We start from the raw sequence: 24,719 nt of genomic DNA, 5'->3' as shown, positions 1-24,719 counted from the left end.
AGGATCAGGCGAATCGGGAAGCCGTTGGTTTTTTTTGTTTTGAACCGATTCGAATCGATTCACCTGAAGTGAATCGGTGAACAGATTCGAATCGTGAATCGGGCAGCACTATCACTCACCCCCCAATCAGAGGCATCAAATTTAAAAAATGTACGATGGCCTACTTGCCATGCAGGCAACAAAATTAGACCACCAACTCTCCAATCTACTGATCACGACCCCAGACTACAAACTTTCAGAAGAGAAATAAAAACCCTGCTATTCAAGAAATCCATCAAGACAAACTAACACCGCATTTCAAGCATTTCAGTCTTCCCCAGATCCTACAACTTTCTAAGTAAATTATCTATCTTGTGAAGGGAGGGAACAAGATGGCAGCGGCGTGGTAGCTGCCTAAGTGAGCGCTCCGTCATTCTCTGCCAATTTTCCTTAAAATGAATAAGCGTACCGGTGGTCTGTTGTTCTGGCTGCTGGGATTCTCTATACCGCACACTAAGCGCAAGGGTGTACTCCTAATATAGAGTAGATTAATTCTTTTGCTTAAATTGGGAAGGGATGGAGACCTCTGGCAATGAGTTTTTTTGTCACTGGCTCAACAGAAGATTGCATTTGTCATCCACCAAGGACAGATGGTCAGTATAGGTATCAGTAACCAAAGCAGACTAGTATAGTATTACATTTTGTTACCACCCCAGCAATCTCTGATATTATGTCATCATTTCAGAAACAGGAAGTTGTAGCTCTTCTGGGGAACCATATTAACATTTGAACACCAACCAGATAGAATCGGTATTCTGCTCTGAAAGACGGAAGTAGAAACTGAGACCACCAATAGTTCCGATTCTTTCATTGTACCTTTCCCATGTAACTTGTAGGGAATACACACTCAGGGCCAGATTCTCAAGACTTCACGGTAAAAACCGATGGGCCGCTGTCGCAGCCGTTATTGTAGCGATTTCGAAAAGGCGAGTCATTCTCAAAAAAAAAAAAAAAACGCGCACACAAATGAGGTCAGCGGAGAGGAGCGAAGATTCGCTAACTTTACATGAGACGAGCCGCTGGCGAAAGTGATCGGCGCGTGCGCAGAATACACCACGGAAGAGGTCTAAATGTGTGCAGGTGCCAGGAAAAGCAATGTCGTAAGCGCACATATTATGTACGTGCCAGAGCTATTGGATAAAGGGAAGGGAAGGGAGATGCAATGTCGGCTTTCATCAAGCGCGCATAAAACACGCCTTTTCTCCCTCCCAAAACTATTTTAATTCATGCAAATCTTGTAATTTGTTTTTTAATGTCAAATTATATCATGAACCACAGCCAGAAACACATAAGACTTGGCTGTAATGCATGCGCTCAAGAAGCGTACTTTTACTACCCCCCCCCTAAAAAAAAGACTATAATTTATGTGGATCATGTAATTTTTATTTCGTTTCATTTATCACAGTCAAAACACATGCCATGCGATACACTTTTCACAGAGCTGGCACAGTACTGCCACCTCCGGACCAGCGGCTGATTTTTGTCACCAAAAGCCGACGCTGCGCTTGGAGAATGACTCGGCGATGTTGAAGAATCCACCGGAGCGCTCGTTTAAATATTGAAGAGCCCATTTGCATGGCAGTGTCGGAGACTGCTAGGAAGCTCGCAAAAGACCGCGATAAGCCATTTTGATAATCCGCCTCTAAAATGCATGCACGCTAAACCAGCTGGACCTTAAGTTTTGAGAATCTGGCCCTCAATCTGCCCGATAGGTCCCATTGTAGTGGAAAGGAGTCTTGGATACACACTCCCCGATGACGTCAGGTGTCCATCGCTTGATCTCCACTTCAGAGATGTTATTCGTAGGACGGACGATGACCACGCTCTTGGATGGCAAAGACGGATCCTCGTCAAAGTAGTTGAAAGGTCGGAGGAAGAAGCCAACAGCATTGCCCGGTGTGGCCGTGTTTGGGATATCTTCAGCATGAGGGATGTGCAAGAATCCAACTGTAACCCAGGCAACGAGATCCTAGGAAGATGGAAGAGTAGAGATGGTTAAATCATTTACATTATTCATGGTGTCCCTTCAAAAAGATCCCCAAAGAAAGATACCAAGAGGAAAATGTGGCCCGATGCTTAGAACAAAAGGCTGCATTCAAATTTTGCTTTTCCTACTGCTGGCAATCATGTCATGGTACCTCCTACTGCCAAGGTTACCCTTTTAGGGGGCAATTCTATAAAATAAGGGCTAACATTTACATGTGTTTTATACAAGTCAATGCTTAGAATATTAGCATATGTGTAAGGAGTGTAGTCAGCCCTCCAATTTGAAGGGGAGTAGGGGTAGACTGGGGCGTAACACATTCTTCTCCTCCTCACTCCCTAACTGCAGGTGATCATGTATTACTTTTTCCCTCTCCTACTTCCTATAGTCCGGTGTGTCTCTCCCTTCCCTCCTCTTCAAGGCCTGGTGTCTTTCTCACTCCCCCCACTCACCACCCCACAAGCTGCCGCTGCAGTTTGATCTTCTGGCGTCAGCTCTCAAGACAACCTCACCTCTTGCCAGCCCCAAAAGCTGAAATTTTACATACTTATTTAGTCATCATACTTACATATTACTACTGTTAAACAACATTTAGGCCCTATTTTACTAAGCTGTCGTAGATGTCTCTACTGCAGCCCAGGGCGCTAAATGCTCTGATGCTACTCCTACACTCATAGGAAATCTATGAGTGTCAGAGCATTTAGCGCTCTGGGCCATCCCTCCCACTTTTACTAAGCTCTACCGTAGCTTAGTAAAAGTATTTAACAGAATTAGCGGTATATAAGAAATAAATTAAATTAAAAATTATATGTGTGTGGGGGGGGGAGTTAAGTATCTTACTCTGTGTTGATGTTTCTGACATTTTAGTGATTTTTGCTCATTAAAAAAGGAGAGGGGCCTTAGGAATCTGAGCCAATCAGGGCCTTAGGCTCCTCCCCGTCCATCACATGGTGCATTGGGCAGGGGAAGGCCAGTCATTTTCCATGGGCGGGGCTTGGAGCTGGAGGCACGTGCTTCCTTCCAGCTCCCAACGCATGCGCACTTAGGGTTTTGTGATCCCTGCCGCCGTGTTTTGTGATCCGTGGCCGGATTCTATTTTAGAACCTGGCGGCAGGGAACACTGGCGACTCCCCTCCTCCTGCCCTTACTCACCAACTGATGGAGGAAGTGCAGGCAAGCTCTCTCCCTGCTCACATCCTCACCGCCCCGATTGCTCTCCATGGCTGTATTCGGCAGCTTGAGGCGCTGGCGGTGGCTGCTGGGAGGAGGGCTTCGAGCCGCTGAAGACTCCCAAAAGCGCGACAGAGGGTCGGCCGCTGCTCCCATGAGGATCACGGCCGGCTGTACCAAACTTCGCAGGCCCCACAGCACCTCAGTAGACCATTTCCTCTGACGTCAGAGGGAACGTGCTACCGAGGTGCAGAGCGGCCTGCGAGGTTCGCAAAAGCTGCCACGATGCTCACAAGGCTGTATGCTGGACCGGGGGAGAAGGTAAGGGGTGCTGCTGGACTGGGGGAGCAGGGAAGAGGGACAGGGGGAGCAGGGAAGAGGTGCTACTGGACTGGGGGAGCAGCGAAGAGGTGTTGCTGGACCGAGGGAGCAGGGAAGAGGTGCTGCTGGACCGGGGAAGCAAGGAAGAGGGACAGGGGGAGCAGGGAAGAGGTGCTACTGGGCCAAGGGAATAATGAAGAGTGACAGGGGGAGCAGGGAAGAGGTGCTACTGGACTGGGGGAGCAGGGAAGAGGTGCTGCTGGACCGGGGGGAGCAAGGAAGAGGGACAGGGGGAGCAAGGAAGAGGTGCTACTGGGCCGGGGGAGCAGGGAAGAGGTGCTACTGGACTGGGGGAGCAGGGAAGAGGTGCTGCTGGATCGAGGGAGCAAGGAAGAGGGACAGGGGGAGCAGGGAAGAGGTGCTACTGGGCCGGGGGAGCAAGGAAGAGTGACAGGGGGAGCAGGGAAGAGGTGCTACTGGGCTGGGTGAGCAATGAAGAGGGACAGGGGGAGCAGGGAAAAGGTGCAGACGATACTAAACTGTGCGGCAGAGTTAGGTCCAGGGAGGAGTGTGAGGACCTACAAAGGGACCTGGACAAACTGGAAGACTGGGCAAACAAATGGCAAATGCGCTTTAACGTGGAAAAATGCAAGGTCATGCATATAGGGAAAAAGAACCCATTGTTCAACTACAAATTGGGGGGGGCATTGTTGGGAGACAGCAGTCTTGAGAGAGACTTGGGTGTGATGGTGGATGAATCATTGAAGCCATCTGCACAGTGCGCAGCAGCCTCGAAGAAAGCCAACAGGATGCTGGGCATCATAAAGAGGGGCATAACAACCAGGACACGGGAAGTCATCATGCCATTGTATCGAGCGATGGTGCGTCCACATCTGGAATACTGCGTTCAATATTGGTCGCCGTACCTCAAGAAGGACATGGCAGTACTTGAGAGAGTCCAAAGGAGAGCAACGAAACTGGTAAGAGGGCTGGAACACTGCCCATACGCTGAGAGGTTGGATAGGCTGGGGCTCTTCTCTCTGGAAAAAAGGAGGCTCAGGGGAGATATGATAGAGACCTTCAAGATCATGAGGGGCATAGAGAGGGTGGATAGGGACAGATTCTTCAGGCTGAAGGGGACAACAGGTACGAGGGGGCATTCGGAGAAACTGAAGGGAGATAGGTTCAAAACAAATGCAAGGAAGTTTTTTTTCACGCAAAGGGTCGTGGACACTTGGAATGCGCTACCGGAGGAAGTGATCAGGCAGAGTACGGTACAGGGATTCAAACAGGGATTGGACGAATTCCTGAGGGATAAAGGGATCGTGGGATACTGAGGGAGGAGCTGGGATGTAACACAAGTATAGAAAGCTAACCAGGTAATAAGTATAGAAACCCAAAAGGTCGTGCATGTGCAAGACCGGAGGGTTAGGACTATGATGGGAAGATAGGACTTCAATGAGAAACCAAGGTGGCAAGGGAGCCCCTTCTGGTGATTCAGACAGGTCGTGACCTGTTTGGGCCGCCGCGGGAGCGGACTGCCGGGCAGGATGGACCTATGGTCTGACCCGGCGGAGGCACTGCTTATGTTCTTATGTTCTTATGTGCTTCTGGACCAGGGGAGCAGGGAAGAGTGACAGGAGGAGCAGGGAAGATGTACTGCTGGACCAGGGGAGCATGGAAGAGGTGCTGCTGGACTGAGGGAGCAAGGAAGAGGGACAGGGGGAACAGGGAAGAGGTGCTGCTGGACAGGGAAATGGAGGGGGAGGGTATTCTACTACTGCACAGGGAAGTGGGATGAGGAGGGAAATGCTGCTGGTGAGAAAAGGGGGCTGGGGCTGAAAGGGAATAGATGGGAGAAGGGGGCTGGGGGGGGATAAAAATGGGTTTGGAGTTGAAGTTGGGGCTGAAAATAGGGGACATGTGAGGGAAGGAGGTTTTACTAGAACCCGTTAATGTAACGGGCTTAAACATTAGTAAACTATAAAGAGTTTTTCCTCATACAAAATTGTCACTTCTTTAATAAGACATTAACTATTTTTTTCTGAGGCCCTCCAAGTACCTACAAATCCAAAATGTGGCCCTGCAAAGGGTTTGAGTTTGAGACCCCTATTCTAGATGCACCATTTGAAAAATCTCCCTCTTGAACCATTACTCACACTCTTTGGGGGCAGAGGCCCTCCAGACACGGCCCCGAAGAGACAAAATTTTCAAAACCTGAACAAACCGCCGGGTTTTGAAAACCCGTCCACACACTCTGACAATCCTCAAAAAAAGAGGACATGTCTGGGTGAATTCGGACATCTAGCAACCCTACACTGGCGATCAAGGAAGAGAGAAGCTTGTTCCCAAAGAGAGAGTGTTGGGAACTGTGCTTTATCAATCTTCACTGATACGCAGCTTTCACGAGTATCCTCGTTTCACAACGTGGTTCGGCTCTTATGCACATTTTTTGTGGCCCATAAAGGAAATCCTTGGGCCCCTGGAGGAAGATTTGCTAATCAAAACACGGACCGTGTCGGGTCCATGTTCCTTGATGACAAAGGTGGACCACATTAACATAGCGTTGATTGAATGCAATAAAGACTTGGCATCAAGTCCATCGTTCAGCGGTATTTTTCCTTGGTTCTCTGCTGTTTGGCGTCTGCTGCAGGACCGTTGGATCCTTCTTTGTGTGAACGCTGCTTATGTACCATCTGTGACAGGGCAGCTTTGGACTCACCTCATTGACAATCTTCTCATTGTTTTGAAGGAAGCTTTCGAAGGACACCAGAGGCTTCCAGGGATCATTCTGTGCGTACAGGCTGCTGCTGGTCGCCTCACTGTCTTTATAACGTGTCACTGCCAAGGGATATCTGTGAGAGGAAAAGCACATTGGATTTGATTTACTCACTTTATATGTCGTTATGGGGCTCATTTTCAAAGCACTTAGACACATACTTGTAAATTACCACAGTGACCTATGGCACTTATGTGTCTATCCCCCCTCCCCTTTCACTAGTTTTTAAATTTATCTTGAGTATTTATATATACCACTTATAGCCTAAGTAGTTTACATTCAGGTATTCAAACATGTTTCCCTGTCTGTCCTGGTGGGCTCACACTATCTAATGTTTCTGGGACAATGAGAGGATTAAGTGACTTGCCCAAGGTCACAAGGAGCAGCGTAGGTTTGAACCCACAACCTCAGGGTGCTGAGGCTGTGGCTTTAACCACTGCGCCACTCTAGAAATCAACATGTAGCAAAAGTGAGCCAAGTGCAGGACAATCAAGCCATTGTGACATCACTGATGAGGTTGGCTCTTAGGCATTGGTGGAATGAGGCATTATGATGTCACAATACCAGCTCTGGTTATCAGAGGCTGAAACTTTTCACACTATTTATTTATTCAATTTTCTATACTGTTCTCCCAGGGGAGTTCAGAACAGTTGATATTAATTTATTCAGGTATTCAAGCATTTTCCCTATCTGTCCTGGTAGGCTCACACTCTATCTAATGTACCTGGGGCAATAGGGGGATTAAGTGTCTTGCCCAGGGTCATAAGGAGCAGTGTGGGTTTGAACCCACAACTTCAGGGTGCTGAGGCTGCGGCTTTAACCACTGTGCCACTCTAGAAATCAACATGTAGCAAAAGTGAGCCAAGTGCAGGACAATCAAGCCATAGAAACATAGAAACATAGAAGATGACGGCAGAAAAGGGCTACAGCCCATCAAGTCTGCCCACTCTGCTTACCCACCCCCTGTCTATGCCCTAATGACCCAATTTCCTTATCTTGACCCTCGTAGGGATCCCACATGGGTATCCCATTTATTCTTAAAGTCTGGCACGCTGTCTGCCTCGATCACCTGCACTGGAAGCTTGTTCCAATGATCAACCACTCTCTCTGTGAAGAAATACTTTCTGGTGTCGCCATGAAATTTTCCGCCCCTGAGTTTGAGCGGGTGCCCTCTTGTGGCCGAGGGTCCCTTGAGAAAGAAAATATCATCTTCCTCTTCGACACGTCCCGTGAGGTACTTAAATGTTTCGATCATGTCTCCCCTCTCCCTACGTTCCTCAACAGTGTAGAGCTGCAATTTGTTCAGTCTCTCTTCGTACGAGAGACCCTTGAGCCCCGAGATCATCCTGGTGGCCGTCCGTTGAACCGATTCAATTCTGCGCACATCTTTACTGTAATGTGGCCTCCAGAATTGCACACAGTACTCCAGATGAGGTCTCACCATGGCCCTGTACAACGGCATTATGACTTCAGGCTTTCGGCTGACGAAACTTCTATTGATACAACCCAATATCTGCCTTGCCTTAGATGAAGCCTTCTCCACTTGATTGGCAGTTTTCATGTCTGCACTGATGATTACTCCTAAATCTCGTTCTGCTGAAGTCCTAGTTAAAGTTTCTCCGTTCAAGAAGTACGTCCTGCATGGATTTCCGCTTCCAAGGTGCATGGCCTTACATTTCTTAGCATTGAAGCCTAGCTGCCAGGTTGAGGACCAACTTTCCAATGTAAGCAGGTCCTGCGCTGTATAATTCTGTAAACTGCATTCACTTACTATATTACATAGTTTGGCGTCATCGGCGAAGAGTGTTATTTTACCTTGAAGCCCTTGAGTCAGATCCCCTATGAATATGTTGAAAAGGAGTGGACCCAGGACCGAGCCCTGCGGCACTCCACTGGTCACCTCCGACCATTGTGACATCACTGAAAAGGTTGGCTCTTAGGCATTGGTGGAATGAGGCATTATGATGTCATAATACCAGCTCTGGTTATCAGAGGCTGAAACTTTTCACACTATTTATTTATTCAATTTTCTATACCGTTCTCCCAGGGGAAATCAGAATGGTTTACATGCATTTATTCAGGTACTCAAGTATTTTTCCCTGTGTGTGTCAGCGGGCTCACAATCTATCTAATGTACCTGGGGCAATGGGGGGGATTAAGTGACTTGCCCAGGGTCACAAGGAGCAGCATAGGTTTGAACCCACAATCCCAGGGTGCTGAGGCTGTAGCTGTAACCCCTGTGCCACACACTCCTCATACATTACCACAGTAACCTATGGCACTTGTGTGTCTATCCTCCCCCCTACCCCCCCACACACTTTCACTAAGCCACGGTAGAGGTTTCTTCTGTGGCCCAGAGCACTAAATCCTCCGAGCCTGATGCGACACTCATAGAATTCCTTTGAGCGTTGGAGCAGCATCGGAGCATTTAGCGCTCCGGGCCGTTTATTTAAAAAAAAAAAAAAAGGGGGGGTTAAGTGCTTTGAAAATGAACCAGTTTGTGTCGCTTGGTACAGCTAAGGCATTAAAATGGTTTACAGTAATAAAAATGTCTACAAGTTAAAAACCGCTTACAGTATTCAAAATACAATACAATATTTGATCAAAATAATATTTTGGTAAAGCCATAAAATCCAGTAAAATAATCTGCAAAAGCTATTTTGGCCACAATGGTGAACATTCAAGAAAGAGTGCCAAAAATATGGGAGCTAAGGCTCAATAAAGATTCAATAAAGTTAGGTGCCGATCGAGGCACTTAACTTACCCCCGCCCCCCCCCCTTATAGCAAACCACGATAGTGGTTTGTAGCACAGGGAGCCGTGCTGAATGCTGCACACTGCTCCCTACGCTCATAGGAACTCTATATTCGTCAGGAGCAGCGCGGAGCACTGAAGGGAATAGACTTAGTAGATAAAGACAGGTTGTTCACCCTCTCCAAGGTAGGGAGAACGAGAGGGCACTCTCTAAAGTTAAAAGGGGATAGATTCCGTACAAACGTAAGGAAGTTCTTCTTCACCCAGAGAGCGGTGGAAAGCTGGAACGTTCTTCCAGGGGAAACACCAGGGAAAACACCCTCCAGGGATTCAAGACAAAGTTAGACGAGTTCCTGCTGAACCAGAACGTACGCAGGTAGTGCTAGACTCAGTTAGGGCGCTGGTCTTTGACCTAAGGGCCGCCGCTGGAGCGGACTGCTGGGCCCAATGGACCACCGGTCTGACCCAGCAGCGGCAATTCTTATCTTATTTAGCATCTGTCACTGTACCTTGAGGAGAGTGTGGTGCAGTGGTTAGAGCTACAGCCTCAGCCCCCTGAGGTTGTGGGTTCAAATCCCACACTGCTCCCTGTGACCCTGGGCAAGTCACTTAATTCTCCACTGCCACAGGTACATTAGATAGATTGTGAGCCCCTGGGACAGATAGGGAAAATGCTTGAAGTACCTATATGTAAACTGCTTTGAGTGTGGTTGTAAAATCACAAAAAGGCATTACAGTACTTCCTGAAATTCACATCCCCTCTTTTTATGCTTTGTAAACTCTTTCTCTTCTCTCTTCCCATATTTGTTAAACTCTGTAAACCGTGTCGAGCTCCACTTCAGTGGAGAAGATGCGGTATATAAACCTAAGGCTTAGTTTAGTTTAGTTTAGTTCCAGGGGAGTAATGAAGAGTGACAGGGGGAGCAGGGAAGAGGTGCTGCTGGACCGGGGGGAGCAAGGAACCCCCATGAATTTTGAAAAACCGCGAATGTGGTTTTTCGCCTGTCAAAAGGCAGGGGAGGCAGGATAAGGCAGTTGGAGCGCCGGCGGGTGAAGAAAATCACTTGCGGTCTGCTCTGACCGCCTCTTCCTGTAGTAAAGTTGGGCTACACCAATCAGGAGCTGCTTTGGTTGGTGCAGCCCAACTTTACTACAGGATGAGACGGTCAGAGCAGACCGCGAATGAGTGAGTCTGCGATTCGCGGGAGAACACTGTATACAAGTCCCAATCCCTTTCTCTTATACTCCTTCGCATTTACTTCATTCCATTTATTCCATTTGTTCTTCCTTCCCCAAGAATGGCCCACTACGAATCTACTTCTTCCTCTGCATATTTTTTATTTCCTCATTGTTTTGGAATAATCTTCCACCTTATTTTAGATCTGAGCAATCCTTTTCAAAATTTAAATCACTTTTGAAGACTTATTTTTTCAGAAAGCATGAAACTCATGGCATCAGTAAATCTCTTATTAATTTTTAACCATTTTAATGGTATATATGATTTATATTTTTGATTTTTGATTGTGAGAATGTCTCTTGTTTGATTGTTTTATCTTTTCTATTGTGATTTTTTTTGTAAACCGCTTTGACCTTTTGCATTAAGCGGGATATCAAATGAAAAATAAACATAAACATACTAGACCTTGAGAAGATTCTCTCCAGATTGAAATCTTTCAATCCCTATTCACTTAGAGACAAAAAATATATACAGTGAAACCTTGGTTTGTGAGAATTCGTTCCAGAAGCATGCTTGTAATCCAAAGCACTCGCATATCAAAGCAAATTTCCCCATAGGAAATAATGAACACTCGGACGATTCGTTCCACAACCCAAAAACTTTAATACAAAATACTCTACGTACTTGTATTTCTTTTTTTCTTTTTTTTTTAATCTTTATTCATTTTTAAAACTCATAAGTATAACATAAAATACCATTATTTTATACTTTAACATCACTTAATATATCATCAAATTCTAACTCTCATCAAATATCCCCCCTCCCTTACATCCAACAATTATTCTTAAGCAGAAAAATCATAAAATGTCCACCCCCCCACCCCACCCTGGACGTGTATGAACAAAAGGGAAAAAATTAATATTTATTCGATGCAGTAATTTCAGTCTTTACAGTATCTTGTTAATGGCTCCCAAATAACCTGAAATTTCTTAAAATTCCCCTGCTTCATGGCAATTATCCTTTCCATTTTGAATATTTGACACAAAGCGTTCCACCAAAAGCTATAACTCAGCCTATCTCAACTCAATGTACTTGTATTGCAAGACCTCGCTCATTTAGAACAGTCACTTCACTCCTGCAGTGTAAGAGAGAGAAGAACCATTGGCTCAGTTGTGATGTGCGTATACTCTAAGTACTTGTATTGCAAGACAGTGCTTGTATATCAAGTTAAAATTTAACTTGCCTTGCAAAACACTTGCAAACCAAGTTACCTGCAATCCATGGTTTTACTGTATATTTCTAAGTAACATCATTCAGGAGACCAAAAATATCGATCAAATCAACTCTTGTGAATTTCTGAAACCCTTACCTTGCCCAGGAAATTCCCTTTTCCTCTTTCCAGTCCTTGGGAAGTACTCGATCACCATGGGAGTTGAACTGAATCCGGTAGCTTCGATTGTGGGACCATGTATTGCGTTTTTTGGGGTTGTAGAACATCAGATATTTGGGGAGCGGTTTTCCGAAGGCAAAGGCAGCATCACGTTCTTTTAAGTGCGGGGTGCGCTGAAGTCTTGGTTGGATTAGAGTATGACCTGGGCTCCAGGGGTTAGTAATGTTTTCCAGCTTCATCTGAATTGTTTCAAAGCTGTTCTGGGTACCTGCATGGAGGAACACAGTTTAGACAACGGATTGAATTTTATCGCAACTTCTGACTCAAGCGGAAATCGAGGCTTGCATAGTTTTTGTGGGAACCTCTTTGTCTTTTCCCTGTTAGTGTAAAAGATTGTATTTGAATTTCTAACCAAGGAATAGTATCAGAGATAGACGAATCCCCTGAGAATTCATAAGCTGTGGTGATGTTTCATAGTCAATGGGTGACCATCTCACCACTTCTCAGAAATAAGTCAGAGTTAGGTCAGATGTTTGGAAAAGCACGTTTTTATCCGATTAGATCTTGGGACTGTGTCGAACAAGAATGAAGTTGACAAAAAAGCAAGAAGCAGGAACATCTCCCTTTCTTGAAGAAAGAATTTATTGCAATAATGTGGAATTGGATCTAGTTGGGTTTTAAAAAAAGAGTTGGACAAGGAAGAATCCATAAACTGTCATTAAACAAGGCAGATTTGGGAAAATTTACCACTTATCTCTGGAGGAATCTATCGGCTCTGGAATTTTGCCAGTGCTAAGTACTTGTGGCCTGGATGGGCCACAGTTAGAAACAGGGTACTGGGCGTGATGAACCTTTGGTCTAACCCAGTTCAACAGTTCTTATGTTTTTGTGCTTTAGCCATTAATTAGGCTCAGTAGGAAAGAAGCAAAATGGCCCCAAAAATTGGTATGGAGGAATTAAATGCATTAAAGGACCAAACACGGGCTGTGTTTCAGCAAAATGCTTGCATCAGGGCTCCACTAACGTGTGAATTTGTTGTACTCGATAAAATGATGCGATCCAGTGTATGCACAACTTCAAGCTCATGTGGGCGACCTTAGGCAAAAGCCTGAAGCTGGATCACACCATTTGCCGAGTTCAACAAACTCATACATGTATTAGAACACATGCCAGATTTTCATTAAATGTAGGATCCAGCCCAAAAAACGTAGGATCCAATGTTTAAGACTTTCTTGCTTCTCCTTCCTCACTCTTCCAACGTTGTCTCCAGTGAGGTTTGAGGAGGGAGGGGCTGTTATCCCCTTCCAGATAACCAGTAGCTCTTTTAGAAATTGACTTACTAAGGTTTTATCAACCCCCCCCCCCCTATTTTGTGTCTGTGGGCAAAGAAATTTTAGTAAATCAGTTCCTTAAGGCTAGGGCAGGGGTAGGCAACTCTGGTCCTCGAGAGCCGGAGCCAGGTCAGGTTTTCAGGATCTCCACCATGAATATGCACGAGATGGATTTGCACGCACTGCCTCCTTGAGATGCAAATCTATCTCATGCGCATTTCTTGTGGATATCCTGAAAACCTGACCTGGCTCCGGCTCTCGAGGACAGGAATTGCCTACTTCTGGGCTAGGTTACCAGATTTTTGGGAATGAAATCCAGACCCTTGCCCCCCCCCCCACCAGGCCCGCCCCGTTCCACCTGAGTCATGCCCCGTTCTGCCCCAGCCCCTGCTCCCAGCCCCACCCTCTCAACCTGGTCACTTGTCAGGAGGGCATCTGGTATGATGCAATGACGCCGTCCCGATGTCGCTGCTAGCTGGAAGTTTTTCAAAAACCCGGACAAAGTGCCGGGTTTTGAAAAGCCGTCTGGACCTTCTCTCTTTGTGCAATAATTTTTAAGTATCTGTGCTCCTCTTGCTGTAGGGGTTTTCTTATTGTAATCTGCTCTGAAGGGAAGGGGTAAAACGCGGACCTCATGGATCTAAACCCGCACGTCCTTAAAAATTTGAGGTTCGTGCCGCTTGTAGTTAAGTTTCTGGGTCTGACAGACCTCGGTGACAATTTAGCGCTGAAGGATCCGTCTCAGCATAGGGAGGGAAAGGTATTAGGATCCGTCAGCGCTACAATGTCATCGAGGTCTGTCAGAGCCGATTTACTGGGACTGCAGGAAACCAGTTGAAAGGATTCGTTTTAGAGCCGCTCCAGCACTAGCACTAGTCTCTGGCTCCGACAGACCTCGGTGACATTGTAACGCTGACGGATCCTAATACTTTTCCCTCCCTATGCTGAGACGGATCCATCAGCGCTAAATTGTCACCGAGGTCTGTCAGAGTCAGAAACTAGCTACAAACGGCACGGACCTCAGATTTTTAAGGACGTGCGGGTTTAGATCCGCGTTTTACCCCTTCCCTGCTCTGAATCTGAATTGAAAAATAGTGGAATATAAGACTACTGGTTAGATTAGATCAGGGATCTCAAAGTCCCTCCTTGAGGGCCGCAATCCAGTCGGGTTTTCAGGATTTCCCCAATGAATATGCATGAGATCTATGTGCATGCACTGCTTTCAATGCATATTCATTGGAACTCGACTGGATTGCGGCCCTCAAGGAGGGACTTTGAGATCCCTGGATTAGATTGTGCTTTGTTCACTACGCATACGATTCCCTCTCTCCTGTTACTATTCATTTTAGACAAACATATAGGAGTATATATGGCAGTAGCATTCACTTCTAGGCCTTTAGGACCACAAAGGCTATCCATAAGAAAAATACATGAGATAGCTTTTCTTTCATACTATCTACAATTTGTGTGCAAATCTATCTCATACATATTCCTTAGAGGAAGAACCTGACCTGTTGAAGGCTCTTGAGAACCACTGCTATATGGATTTATCTCCCTATCTGGGAGTGTTGGATCAAAGGCAATGAACACACACAGCTGAAGCATGGTTTCCACCAGAGTGTACCGAGAATACAGACGTACCTGCTATGTCCAAGTCAACTTTGTAATGGATCAAGTGGGTGTGCATGTTCCCCAGGACATAATCGTAAACCTTGCTGCCGTACTGGAGCCCCTCAGGGGTGAAAAAGGTGGCATGGATATACCCGGTGGCATGGACCTTTGCCTCCATCACCCCATTCTGGTAGAAGATAAAATCCCAGATGTAATCATAATTGTAGACCGTGGAAGTTGTTCTGACGACCAGCGCGTGATTCTCCAGTCCTGCGTAGAAGTTGTAACCCCCGCTGAAGTCGTTGTTGAAGTGCCTCCGTAGCGGCACGGCACTCGGCTGCTCAAATATGCACAAAGCATTCTTGTAGCGCACGGGCTCGTCTGTGTCGTAGAAGTGGTAGATATCCAAGTAGGTGGCCACCTCGGGACAGTCGATGCCCTTTGCCAACTCATAGTTCTCAGTGCCCATCCCCCAGCCTGCGTCAATGAATTTGGTTTGCATGGCCGCCGGAGTGTTTCCACCATAGAAAGCTATCGCCTCCTGGATGCTGACTTCATAGGCGATCCGTTCATTGTTGAACTGGATATCGAACAGCTGTAAACCCGAGGAAGAACGGACCCGGAAAGCAAAGCTCCATCCGGTATATTCCACGTAGTTTCCTTGGACTTTGTAACGCTTGCCCTCGGGCTCATGCACCTTTGTCCCATGGACTTCAGTTGTGGTCTTAAATTTACCTCGCGGGGTATAGGTGGAAAACGGGTCTTCTTTCTTATATTCGGGCAGTCTGAGCTTCTTGACTTTATTTCCGTCGTACTTCTCCACCAGCTCTTCCACGCTGTCAAAATACTGACCGTTGTACCAAACCTTTTCCACGGTCCAGTGGTTCGGGTCGGTCGAGCGGTGGTTTAGGAGGAGCTCAAACCCAATGGGATGCAGGAAGTATCCTTCCACCCAGCGCTGCAGTAGGATCCACGACCTGCGCTCTCCAGACTCCAGCCCGCGGGGGGCAGTGTCGGTGAAGGTCAAGCAGCGGTCTGTGCAGTTGTAATAGGAAAACCCGGATGTTTCCTTCAAGACGTGATTAGCTTTCTTGGTGATCTCCTGAAGCTTTAGGTGCACCTTTTTATACTCCAGGGATGTCATAGGCCTTGATTCATATTTGATAGTTTGATTGCCCTTGAAGTTGTAAGGATAGAAATAGTAAGGATAAGGCAGGGGGCCCACGATGTACTCCCCAACGTACGGTTCTGGCTCTCCTCCAAAGAAGACGGCTGCTCGGGCCTCGCGGTGTGGTTTGAAGCCTTTGCTGTTCAAAAAGCTGAGCACGTGGCGTTTCTTAGGCACGTGGACCTCGATCATGAATATGGTATTTTGCCTAAGGGACTGTGGCCGGCCCGACACCAGTTTCAGGCTCTCCTGCTCCGTCAGAAAGTTCCGAGTCGAAAGCATCTCTTCGGGGCTCAGGTCGGCGAAGACTGAGGCCTTGTGGTGTCCTTTCGACGAGAAATAACAGTTGGAACGTGCAGCCGCCAAGCAGCAGATGGCGGTGATGTAGACCAAGGTCTGTTGCCACATCTTTCAGCGTGAGGCAGTCTACCCAAGCCTGAGAAGAGATCACCAGAAAGCAAGTCAGACGAAAGAGAAGAAAGCAGAGTGAAGAAAAACATGAGGTGTGAAGCCTCTTTTTGTATGGGGGGGGGGGTGTTTCCATGTGAGAAATGGTACATCTAGGTCAGTCGTCTCACACTCAAACCCTTTGCAGGGCCACATTTTGGATGTGTAGGTACTTGGAGGGCCTCAGAAAAAAATAGTTAATGTCTTATTAAAGAAATGACAATTTTGCATGAGGTAAAACTCTTTATAGTTTATAAATCTTTCCTTTTGGCTAAGTCTTAATAATGAAGGTACCTTTTAGGATAAGGCCCTCCGTTAGTAGTGCAGAGACTTGAGCCAGAGACTGAAGAGATTTAAAAAGGCTTTTATTAAACAAGCATATATGCTGGACTTCTGGGCAGAACTGGCTGCATAAACAGAAGACCCCGAGAATTTCGGACACAATGGTTATATAGGGTCCTAACCAGTCCAAACCAGTCTAATCAGCTCTGACCAAAAGGTAAGAGCAGAGAGAAAAACAAAACCATAAATCCATCCTATAATCTATACAGCAGCATCCTGTTGCCTCCTGGCCGTGCCTGGCACTAAGACAGATACATAGAACAGGCCTGCATGTATACGTGATTTCTCAGAGCAATAAAATGGAGTCACAGGTTGTTATTTGTACTAATTATGACCCACTGATCTAAAATGGAGTTTCTTCATCTACACCGTGACCCAGCTATGTCAGCTAGCTAGGGATCCTTCAAATAATAATATTGTCATTTATAGCTAAAGAGACATATGATTAAGAAACTGTTTTATTTTACTTTTGTGATTATGATAAACATACCGAAGGCCTCAAAATAGTACCTGGCGGGCCGTGAGTTTGAGACTACTGAGTTAAGGGGAATGGTTAATCTGCTGGCTGGGTTGGAGGGCAGAGGGAAGAACAGGACAATCAAGCCATTGTGACATCACTGATAAGGCTGGCTCTTATTGGTGGAATGAGGCATTATGACATCACAATCTCAGCTCTGCTTCCCAATGACAAACAGGATGTCATGGTTACAGTTAAGCCAGTGGTCTCAAACTCAAACCCTTTGCAGGGCCACATTTTGGATTTGTAGGTACTTGGAGGGCCTCAGAAAAAATAGTTAATGTCTTATTAAAGAAATGACAATTTTGCATGAGGTAAAACTCTTTATAGTTTATAAATCTTTCCTTTTGGCTAAGTCTTAATAATAATATTGTCATTTATAGCTAAAGAGACATATGATCAAGAAACTGTTTCATTTTACTTTTGTAAACATACCGAGGTCCTCAAAATAGCACTTGGCGGGCCACATGTGGCCCCCGGGCCGCAAGTTTGAGACCACTGATCTAGATGGAAACGTTCATATTTCCTACTTATTATACAAATTGTTCTGCCAAACAGGGGACAGGGGTGGGCAATCAGAGCTGGTCCACTGTCAATAGAGCTCAGGACAATTGTGCCCTGACAATTCCGCTCCATCAAATGCGCGCACCAACAAGTGCACACATGAAGGGAGTGGGATTTTCGGGGCACAATTGTAAGTGTAGTGGAAGGGTGTGTGTGTGGAAATCTTCTATTGAGAGCACATAGGCATCCTCCTGAACAAGAGCATGAGTGTAGTGGGGGGGGGGTTCCCGGGGGGGTTCCCGGGGGGGGTTCCCGGGGGGGGTTCCCCACCCCCACCGCCTCAGAGCAGAAACGGGAAGGCTTCAAGTTGTAAGTGTAGTGGGGGTTCCCCCCCCAAACCCCTCCCCCCTCAGAGTGCAAACGGGAAGGCATAGGGCGGCGTGCATTTGTCCTGTGTGCAAATGTCAGGGCGGAATTGTCAGTGCGCCATCGTCCTGGGCGCATTTGACGGGTCACCATCAGGGCCTACCAGGGCCGCAACCCAGTTGGGTTTTCAAGATTTCCGCAATGAATAGGCAGGGGGTTAATTTGCGTGGACTGCTTCCATTGGGTGCAAATCAATCTCGTGCCTATTCATTGCGGAGATCTTGAAAACCCAACTGGGTTGCGGCCCTCGAGGATCGCGATTGCCCATCCCTGAAAGAACGTTAGGAAAAACAACTGTATTTTCTGACACGTACAGCGGGAGCTACAAATTTGCAATGACACATGTAGAAGAAAAGCAGAGGATGCGGTAAGAACGGATAGTATAGCTGGTTTTAAGAAAGGTTTGGACAAGTTCCTGGAGGAAAAGTCCATAGTCTGTTATTGAGAAAGACACAGGGGAAGCCACTGCTTGTCCTGGATCGGTAGCATGGAATGTTGCTACTCTTTGGGTTTAGGCCAGGTACTAGTGACCTGGATTGGCCACCGTGAGAATGAGCTACTGGGCTTGATGGACCATTGGTCTGACCCAGTAAGGCTATTTTTATGTTCTTACCTGAGCCAGGTATAGGACAATCAAGCCATTGTGACATCACTGATGAGGTTGGCTCTGAGGCATGAGGCATTATGACATCACAATCTCAGCTCTGGAATGTTGCTCTCATTGGGGTTCCGGAATCTTGCTATTCTTGGAGATGCTGGAATGTTGCTACTCCTTGGGTTTTGGCCAGGTACTAGGGACCTGAATTGGCCGCCATGAGAACGGGTTACTGGGCTTGATGGACCATTTGTCTGACCCAGTAAGGCTAGTCTTTTATTCTTATCACTCGACAGCTTCCCTGTATACGTGGAAGTAGTCAGTTGCAACCTGTACATGTACATTCTTGTACTTTTAAGGATAATTTTATAAAGGAATTTTCATGCATAAAAGCCTTTAAATATGTACAAAAGAGCTTTTAATGTCCCGGGGATTACACGTATAAAAGTATGCATGGTCTCAACAAGGCGTGTATTTCTATTTGACCCATGTGAGAATACTTTAATCACTGCTCCTGTTCCAACCTCACCTACCTCACCTATTTTGTATGAAAAGTTCAAAAACCGCAGATGCAGATGTATGCTTTACAAACTATGTAATGTTACAACAAAAAAATGTTAAAAATCAAACACAATAATCACAAAAATAAAGTCAAACCATCAAACCATATGTAAAAAAGAAAACCAACACATCTTAAATGGTGTAACCCATAAGCCAGCGCTGATTAAAATTTGGAGTCAGGATGCGGACCTGAAATAATTATAGGAGGTCCTATGATCTGCCTGATTAGGAAAAAGAAAAAAGATAGTTTCTTTTACTGACTCTTATGAGAATAGATAACATTGAGGACAGAGTTGGGGTTTGGTTTTTTTTTTTAAACATCCACGATATACCCTATTTGCTCTATACTACAAAACCCAAGGAGTAGCAACATTCCAGCATCTCAAAGAATAGCAAGATTCCGGAACCCCAATGAGAGCAACATTCCAGAGCTGAGATTGTGATGTCATAATGCCTCATTCCACAGTGCCTCAGAGCCAACCTCATCAGTGATGTTACAATGGCTAGATTGTCCTATACTTGGCTCACGTAAGAGCATAAGAACAGCCATACTGGGTCAGACCATTGGTCCATCAAGCCCAGTAGCCCGTTCTCACAGTGGCCAATCCAGGTCACTAGCACCTGGCCAAAATCCAAGGAGTTGCAACATTCCATGCTACTGATCCAGAGCTTCCCCCCATGTCTTTCTCAATAATAGACTATGGACTTTTCCTCCAGGAAATTGTCCAAACTTTAAAACCAGCTACACTATCCGCTCCTACCACAACCTCTGGCAACGCGTTCCAGAGCTTGCCTAGTCTCTGAGTGAAAAAACTTTCCTCCTATTGGTTTAAAAAGTATTTTCCTGTAACTTCATCGAGTGGCCCCTAGTCTTTGTCATTTTTGACGGAGTGAAAAATCGATCCACTTGTACCCGTTCTACTCCACTCAGGATTTTATAGACTTCAATCCTATCTCCCCTCAGCCGTCTCTTTTCCAAGCTGAAGAGCCCTAACCGTTTTAGTCTTTCCTCATACGAGAGGAGTTCCATCCCCTTTACCATCTTGGTCGCTCTTCTTTGAACCTTTTCTATATATTTCTTGAGATAAGGAGACCAGATTTGAACACAATACTCCAGATGAGGAGGCACCATGGAGCGATACAGGGGCATTATGACATTCTTAGTCTTGTTAACCATCCCTTTTTTAATAATTCCTAGCATCCTGTTTGCTTTTTTGACCACCGCCGCACATTGGGTAGAAGGTTATCAGCCAGAAAAACCCTCCCAACACAGCCCCACAACCTAAGAGGAATCCCCATTTTCTCATACAGCCGCACAACTAAAATCCTATCACCTTCATAAATGCCAAATCAGTAAATAACAAATGCATCATACCAAATGACCTCACAGATTAACACTGGGACATATTCCTGATTATTAAAACTTGGCCTAAAGGCAATGATGGAGTTATACTAGGTATGAATGTTCCTTAGGCTATCGAGCTTCATCAGGCTCCCATACACACGAAAAAGGAGGAGTGACAACCATGACCTGACCATGACCAATCGATTACACAGAAATGACCATTGGCACTAGACCCGAATGGGTCACATTAGGATAAATACTTGTATTGAAAAAAACATGCACTGTTCAAGATAACTATGGCAAACTGTAACTTGGAAACTCTACATTTGTTGGTCCTAGACCTCTAAATTGTATCAAGTTAGGATACAACCTTGTATTGTAAACCTGTACTGGAGTTATGTCAAATTCTAACCATATAATACGTATGTTTTACCTGTAACCCATTCTGGGCTCTTTGGGGACAAGGGGATAGAAAGCGAATTAAATAAATAAATAATGCACGCCTCTGTATCGCTCCATGGTGCGACCTCACCTGGAGTATTGCGTTCGATTCTGGTCTCCTTATCTCAAGAGAGATATAGGGGCACTGGAAAAGGTTCCGAGAAGAGCGACCGAGATGAAAAAGGGGATGGAACTCCTCTCGTATGAGGAAAGACTAAAGAGGTTAGGGCTCTTCCGCTTGGAAAAGAGACGGCTGAGGAAGAAGACCCTTGGAGGAAGGGAGTCAGGAAACGGGGGGGGGGGGGGGGTTTTGCTAGTTTGTTTTCTAGTTCCAGATGTTAAGGTACGAGATACACGCTTCCTTTTTGATATTCAACAGAGAAGTAGTAAAGAGCACGGAGAGAACTTCAAATGACACCTACAGTCCAGCAGTTCGGGTTGACTGGCCAGACTTTATGGTAGATATCCTGCAAACAGGATGGTTGGATAGGCTGGAGTCAGCTTGGAGGACAACTTCAGCATTTGGAACCCGGGACAATACTAGGTGGACTTTACAGTCTATGGCCCAGAAATATCAAAGAAGAGAAGTTAATTTAATCATGTATTTTAATGAGAATAACTAATGGGCAGACTGGATGGACCGTTCAGGACTTTATCTGCCGTCATTTACTATGTTATCTGGCAGAAACCCAAAGAGTAGCAACATTCCATAGCTGAGATTGTGATGTCATAATGCCTCATTCCACCAGTGCCCTAGAGCCAGCCTCTGCAGTGGTGTCACAATGGCTTGATTAGATGGCAACTTCAGCACTTGGAACCTGGGACAATACCAGGTGGACTTTACAGTTTAGGACCCAGAAATATCAAAGAAGAGTCAAGTTACTCTCATCATGTATTTTTTAATGGCTATAACTAATGGGCAGACTGGATGGACTGTTTAAGTCTTTATCAGCCGTCATTGTTACTATGTTACCTGGCAGAAACCCAAAGAGTAGCAACATTCCAGAGCTGAGATTGTGATGTCATAATGTCTCATTCCACCAATGCCTAAGAGCCAAACTCATCAGTGATGTCACTTCAGCAGTGTACGACCCCGAAATATCAAAGAAGATACAAGTTAATTTAATCATGAATTTTTAATGGGTATAGCTAATGGGCAGGCTGGACAGACCGTTCAGGTCTTTATCTGCCGTCATTTACTAAGTACCGTGGTATCATAGCAGCATCCTGAACTCCTACGACTGCAAAGTCTGCTCTCCCAAATTGACATTGTCCCCCCTTCCTATTACGCCCACTCACCTGAAGAAGCGTCCTGCGGTCGGTGTAGAAATTCTGTCTGTGTCTGCCTATCCGCTCCTCAGCCTCTGTGGCATCCGCTGAACCCTTCAGCCACCTCCGGGCCTCACTCGTCCGCTCTCCGCTCCTTGTTTTATGGACACTCGTGTGTCGGTGTATCAGCTTCCACCCCCGATTGGCTAGCTATTCGAGAGGGGGGCGATGCTAAGGAGTGAAAACCATGAAAAGGCAGACGCTTCAGGTGTGGGGGTTGTTGGGTTTTTTTTAACTGGCTTCCTATTCTGGAATGCTTGTTTACCAGATACATTAAACATTAACACGGTTAAATTTCAGTGATAACCTTTTGCTACTGGAGGTAAAACGCCTCAAATACATTGCCTTAGAGTTCTGGTAAGGACATGAGTGCTGGAATATTTATTTATTTATTTTAAAATTTTCTATACTGGGATCTTTTGAGGCCTCTTATACATTTAGAACAATTTATGGCTGCCCTTGTCTTTTTAATAGGCCGATACCAGGAATCCCTAAAGAGATTTATAAATTGGCTAGACATATCTTTACAGCGGCTAAAATTTTGATAGTAGCATAGTAGATGACGGCAGATAAAGACCCGAATGGTCCATCCAGTCTGCCCAACCTGATCCAATCTAAAATTTATTTATTTTTCTTCTTCTTAGCTATTTCTGGGCAAGAATCCAAAGCTCTGCCCGGTACTGTTCTTAGGTTCCAACTGCTGAAAAGTTCTTTTTATTATATAGACTTATACCAAAAAAAGCACTACAATTCAATACATTACAAAGTGACAGCAGCAAATATCATACAAATAATACAAACATAAACTGACATTTCACTATCCCCACACCAAACCTGTACATATGAAACTAAACATCCCCAAACCCTGTACACAAAATGACTAGAAACCCCCTTCCCTCCCAGCAATAAATAAACATAAATACAAAAACTCAGATAAAACAAAACTGTAACACGCGTCAGGGAGGCTGAAGCCGCACCCCCTTCCACAATAAACGCCACTGCTGTTCACTCCTCCTTTTTCTCTCTGCTTCTGCAACTTGGCACACTGCCCGCACCACATCCATCGCCACTGTGTCCGGTGCCAGCTGTCGCTGCCTCAGCGACATCTGGCAACGTGCCATCCAAATGAAATACTTCAGTATGGATAAAATAATAAAAAAAGTTTCACCATACACCCTCTTCCCCCCACCACCCCCATAAACCCAATCCGCATAACTCAGACTTTCAAACAAACCCACCTGAAACCCCAAATCCCTGGCCACCCTCCTCCCCACCTCAACTGAAAAGGGGCAAAAACACAAAAAATGTTCCATTGTCTCTAACACTCCCTGGCACTCCCCCCTTGGACACTCCCTGTCAGTCACAGGTCTACACTTTAGATTCGCCCGGACATACATCTTGCCATGCAGTGCCAGCCATGCCACATCGAAGTACTTAGGGGGCAGGCGTGGCATCGCCACATAACGGAGTGCCTGCTGTTGACGTATCCCCGGGCAATCCTTCAGCAGAGGTTCCACCGCATAACACTGGTGCAGCACTCTTTCCATCCATGTCTTCCTCCCCTCCACCAGTTCATCCACCGTGACCCTCCAACTCCTAACTAAACGGGCCATGTCCGCCTGACCCGGCACCCCTGCCAAAACCCCTACCACCCGCTTCTTCCCTATTTCCACTCCCCCCAACCAGTCTTTCCAAAACACTGTACCCCACGTTAGAACACTTTCTACCAATGCCACCCTTTCCTGCTGTCCCCTCACCAACCCCCCCAAATGGAACTGGAGGAAGAGGGAGGAGAAAAAAAGAATGGGGTTCACCATCCCCAAGCCCCCTTGTTCTTTTGCCAAATACGTTACCCCCCTCTTTATTGGATTTAAGCGGTTACCCCAGAGGCACTGAAAAAAAAGACTATACATTGTAGCGTGCAACCCCTGCGGGAGCAAACACACATAACTAAGGAATAGGAACAAAGGAACCAAATATACTTTCATTAGACGCACCCGTTCCAGAAATGTCAGCTTCCACTGCTTCCAGGCTTCCACCTTCTGCCGCCCTTCCTGGATTTTTCCCTTCCAATTCTCCATTTGATACGTCTCATCCCCACTGAAGACAACCCCCAGCACCCTAACCCTCCCCTCTGGAGGCAAGAACCCACTTGTACTCTCCACCTCCCATGCCGGATCCCCGAGTTTCAACAAATGACTCTTTTCCTGGTTAATGCACGCCCCTGTGGCACCTGAATACTCTCCCAGTTTTTCCTCCATCCACCTAAACTCTCTATTTGAAGACACAAACACAGAGATGTCATCGGCATATGCCACCACCCTGACCTTTGTGCCTTCCCCCATATCTATCCCTGTTAAACCCCCACCCTTCTCCAGCCGCTGCAGCAATGGATCGATGGCAAATACATATAGCAATGGACTTAAGGGACAGCCCTGTCTCACCCCTTTCCCAATGGAGAAACGCTCCCCCCTCCACCCATTTACCAA

At 46.0% G+C, this 24,719-nt stretch overlaps 1 protein-coding gene across 1 annotated transcript; it reads right to left on the bottom strand.

Annotated features, from left to right (window-relative positions):
* Positions 1 to 1,619: 1,619 nt before the first annotated feature.
* On the bottom strand, positions 1,620 to 22,299 carry AOC1 (amine oxidase copper containing 1). Its single transcript, XM_033932077.1, has 5 exons — positions 22,201 to 22,299; positions 14,586 to 16,159; positions 11,593 to 11,881; positions 6,237 to 6,369; positions 1,620 to 2,008 (listed from the first exon to the last, which is right to left on the bottom strand). The coding sequence occupies exons 2-5, from the start codon at positions 16,129 to 16,131 to the stop codon at positions 1,736 to 1,738; spliced, it is 2,241 nt and encodes a 746-aa protein (XP_033787968.1). The 5' UTR covers positions 16,132 to 16,159; positions 22,201 to 22,299; the 3' UTR covers positions 1,620 to 1,735.
* Positions 22,300 to 24,719: the final 2,420 nt, after the last annotated feature.

The sequence above is a fragment of the Geotrypetes seraphini genome, chromosome 2 (genome assembly GCF_902459505.1).
Source record: "Geotrypetes seraphini chromosome 2, aGeoSer1.1, whole genome shotgun sequence".
Taxonomy (NCBI): domain Eukaryota; kingdom Metazoa; phylum Chordata; class Amphibia; order Gymnophiona; family Dermophiidae; genus Geotrypetes; species Geotrypetes seraphini.
This window is presented reverse-complemented; position numbering and strand designations above follow the sequence as displayed.

Excerpts from the sequence above, each read along its gene's own strand:
- AOC1 (XM_033932077.1), bottom strand. The coding sequence starts at position 16,131 with ATGTGGCAACAGACCTTGGTCTACATCACCGCCATCTGCTGCTTGGCG. Across the intron at positions 6,370-11,592 it reads AAGGGAATTTCCTGGGCAAG|ATATCCCTTGGCAGTGACAC; the intron begins GTAAGGGTTTCA and ends TTCCTCTCACAG. Across the intron at positions 2,009-6,236 it reads ATGAGAAGATTGTCAATGAG|GATCTCGTTGCCTGGGTTAC; the intron begins GTGAGTCCAAAG and ends CCATCTTCCTAG.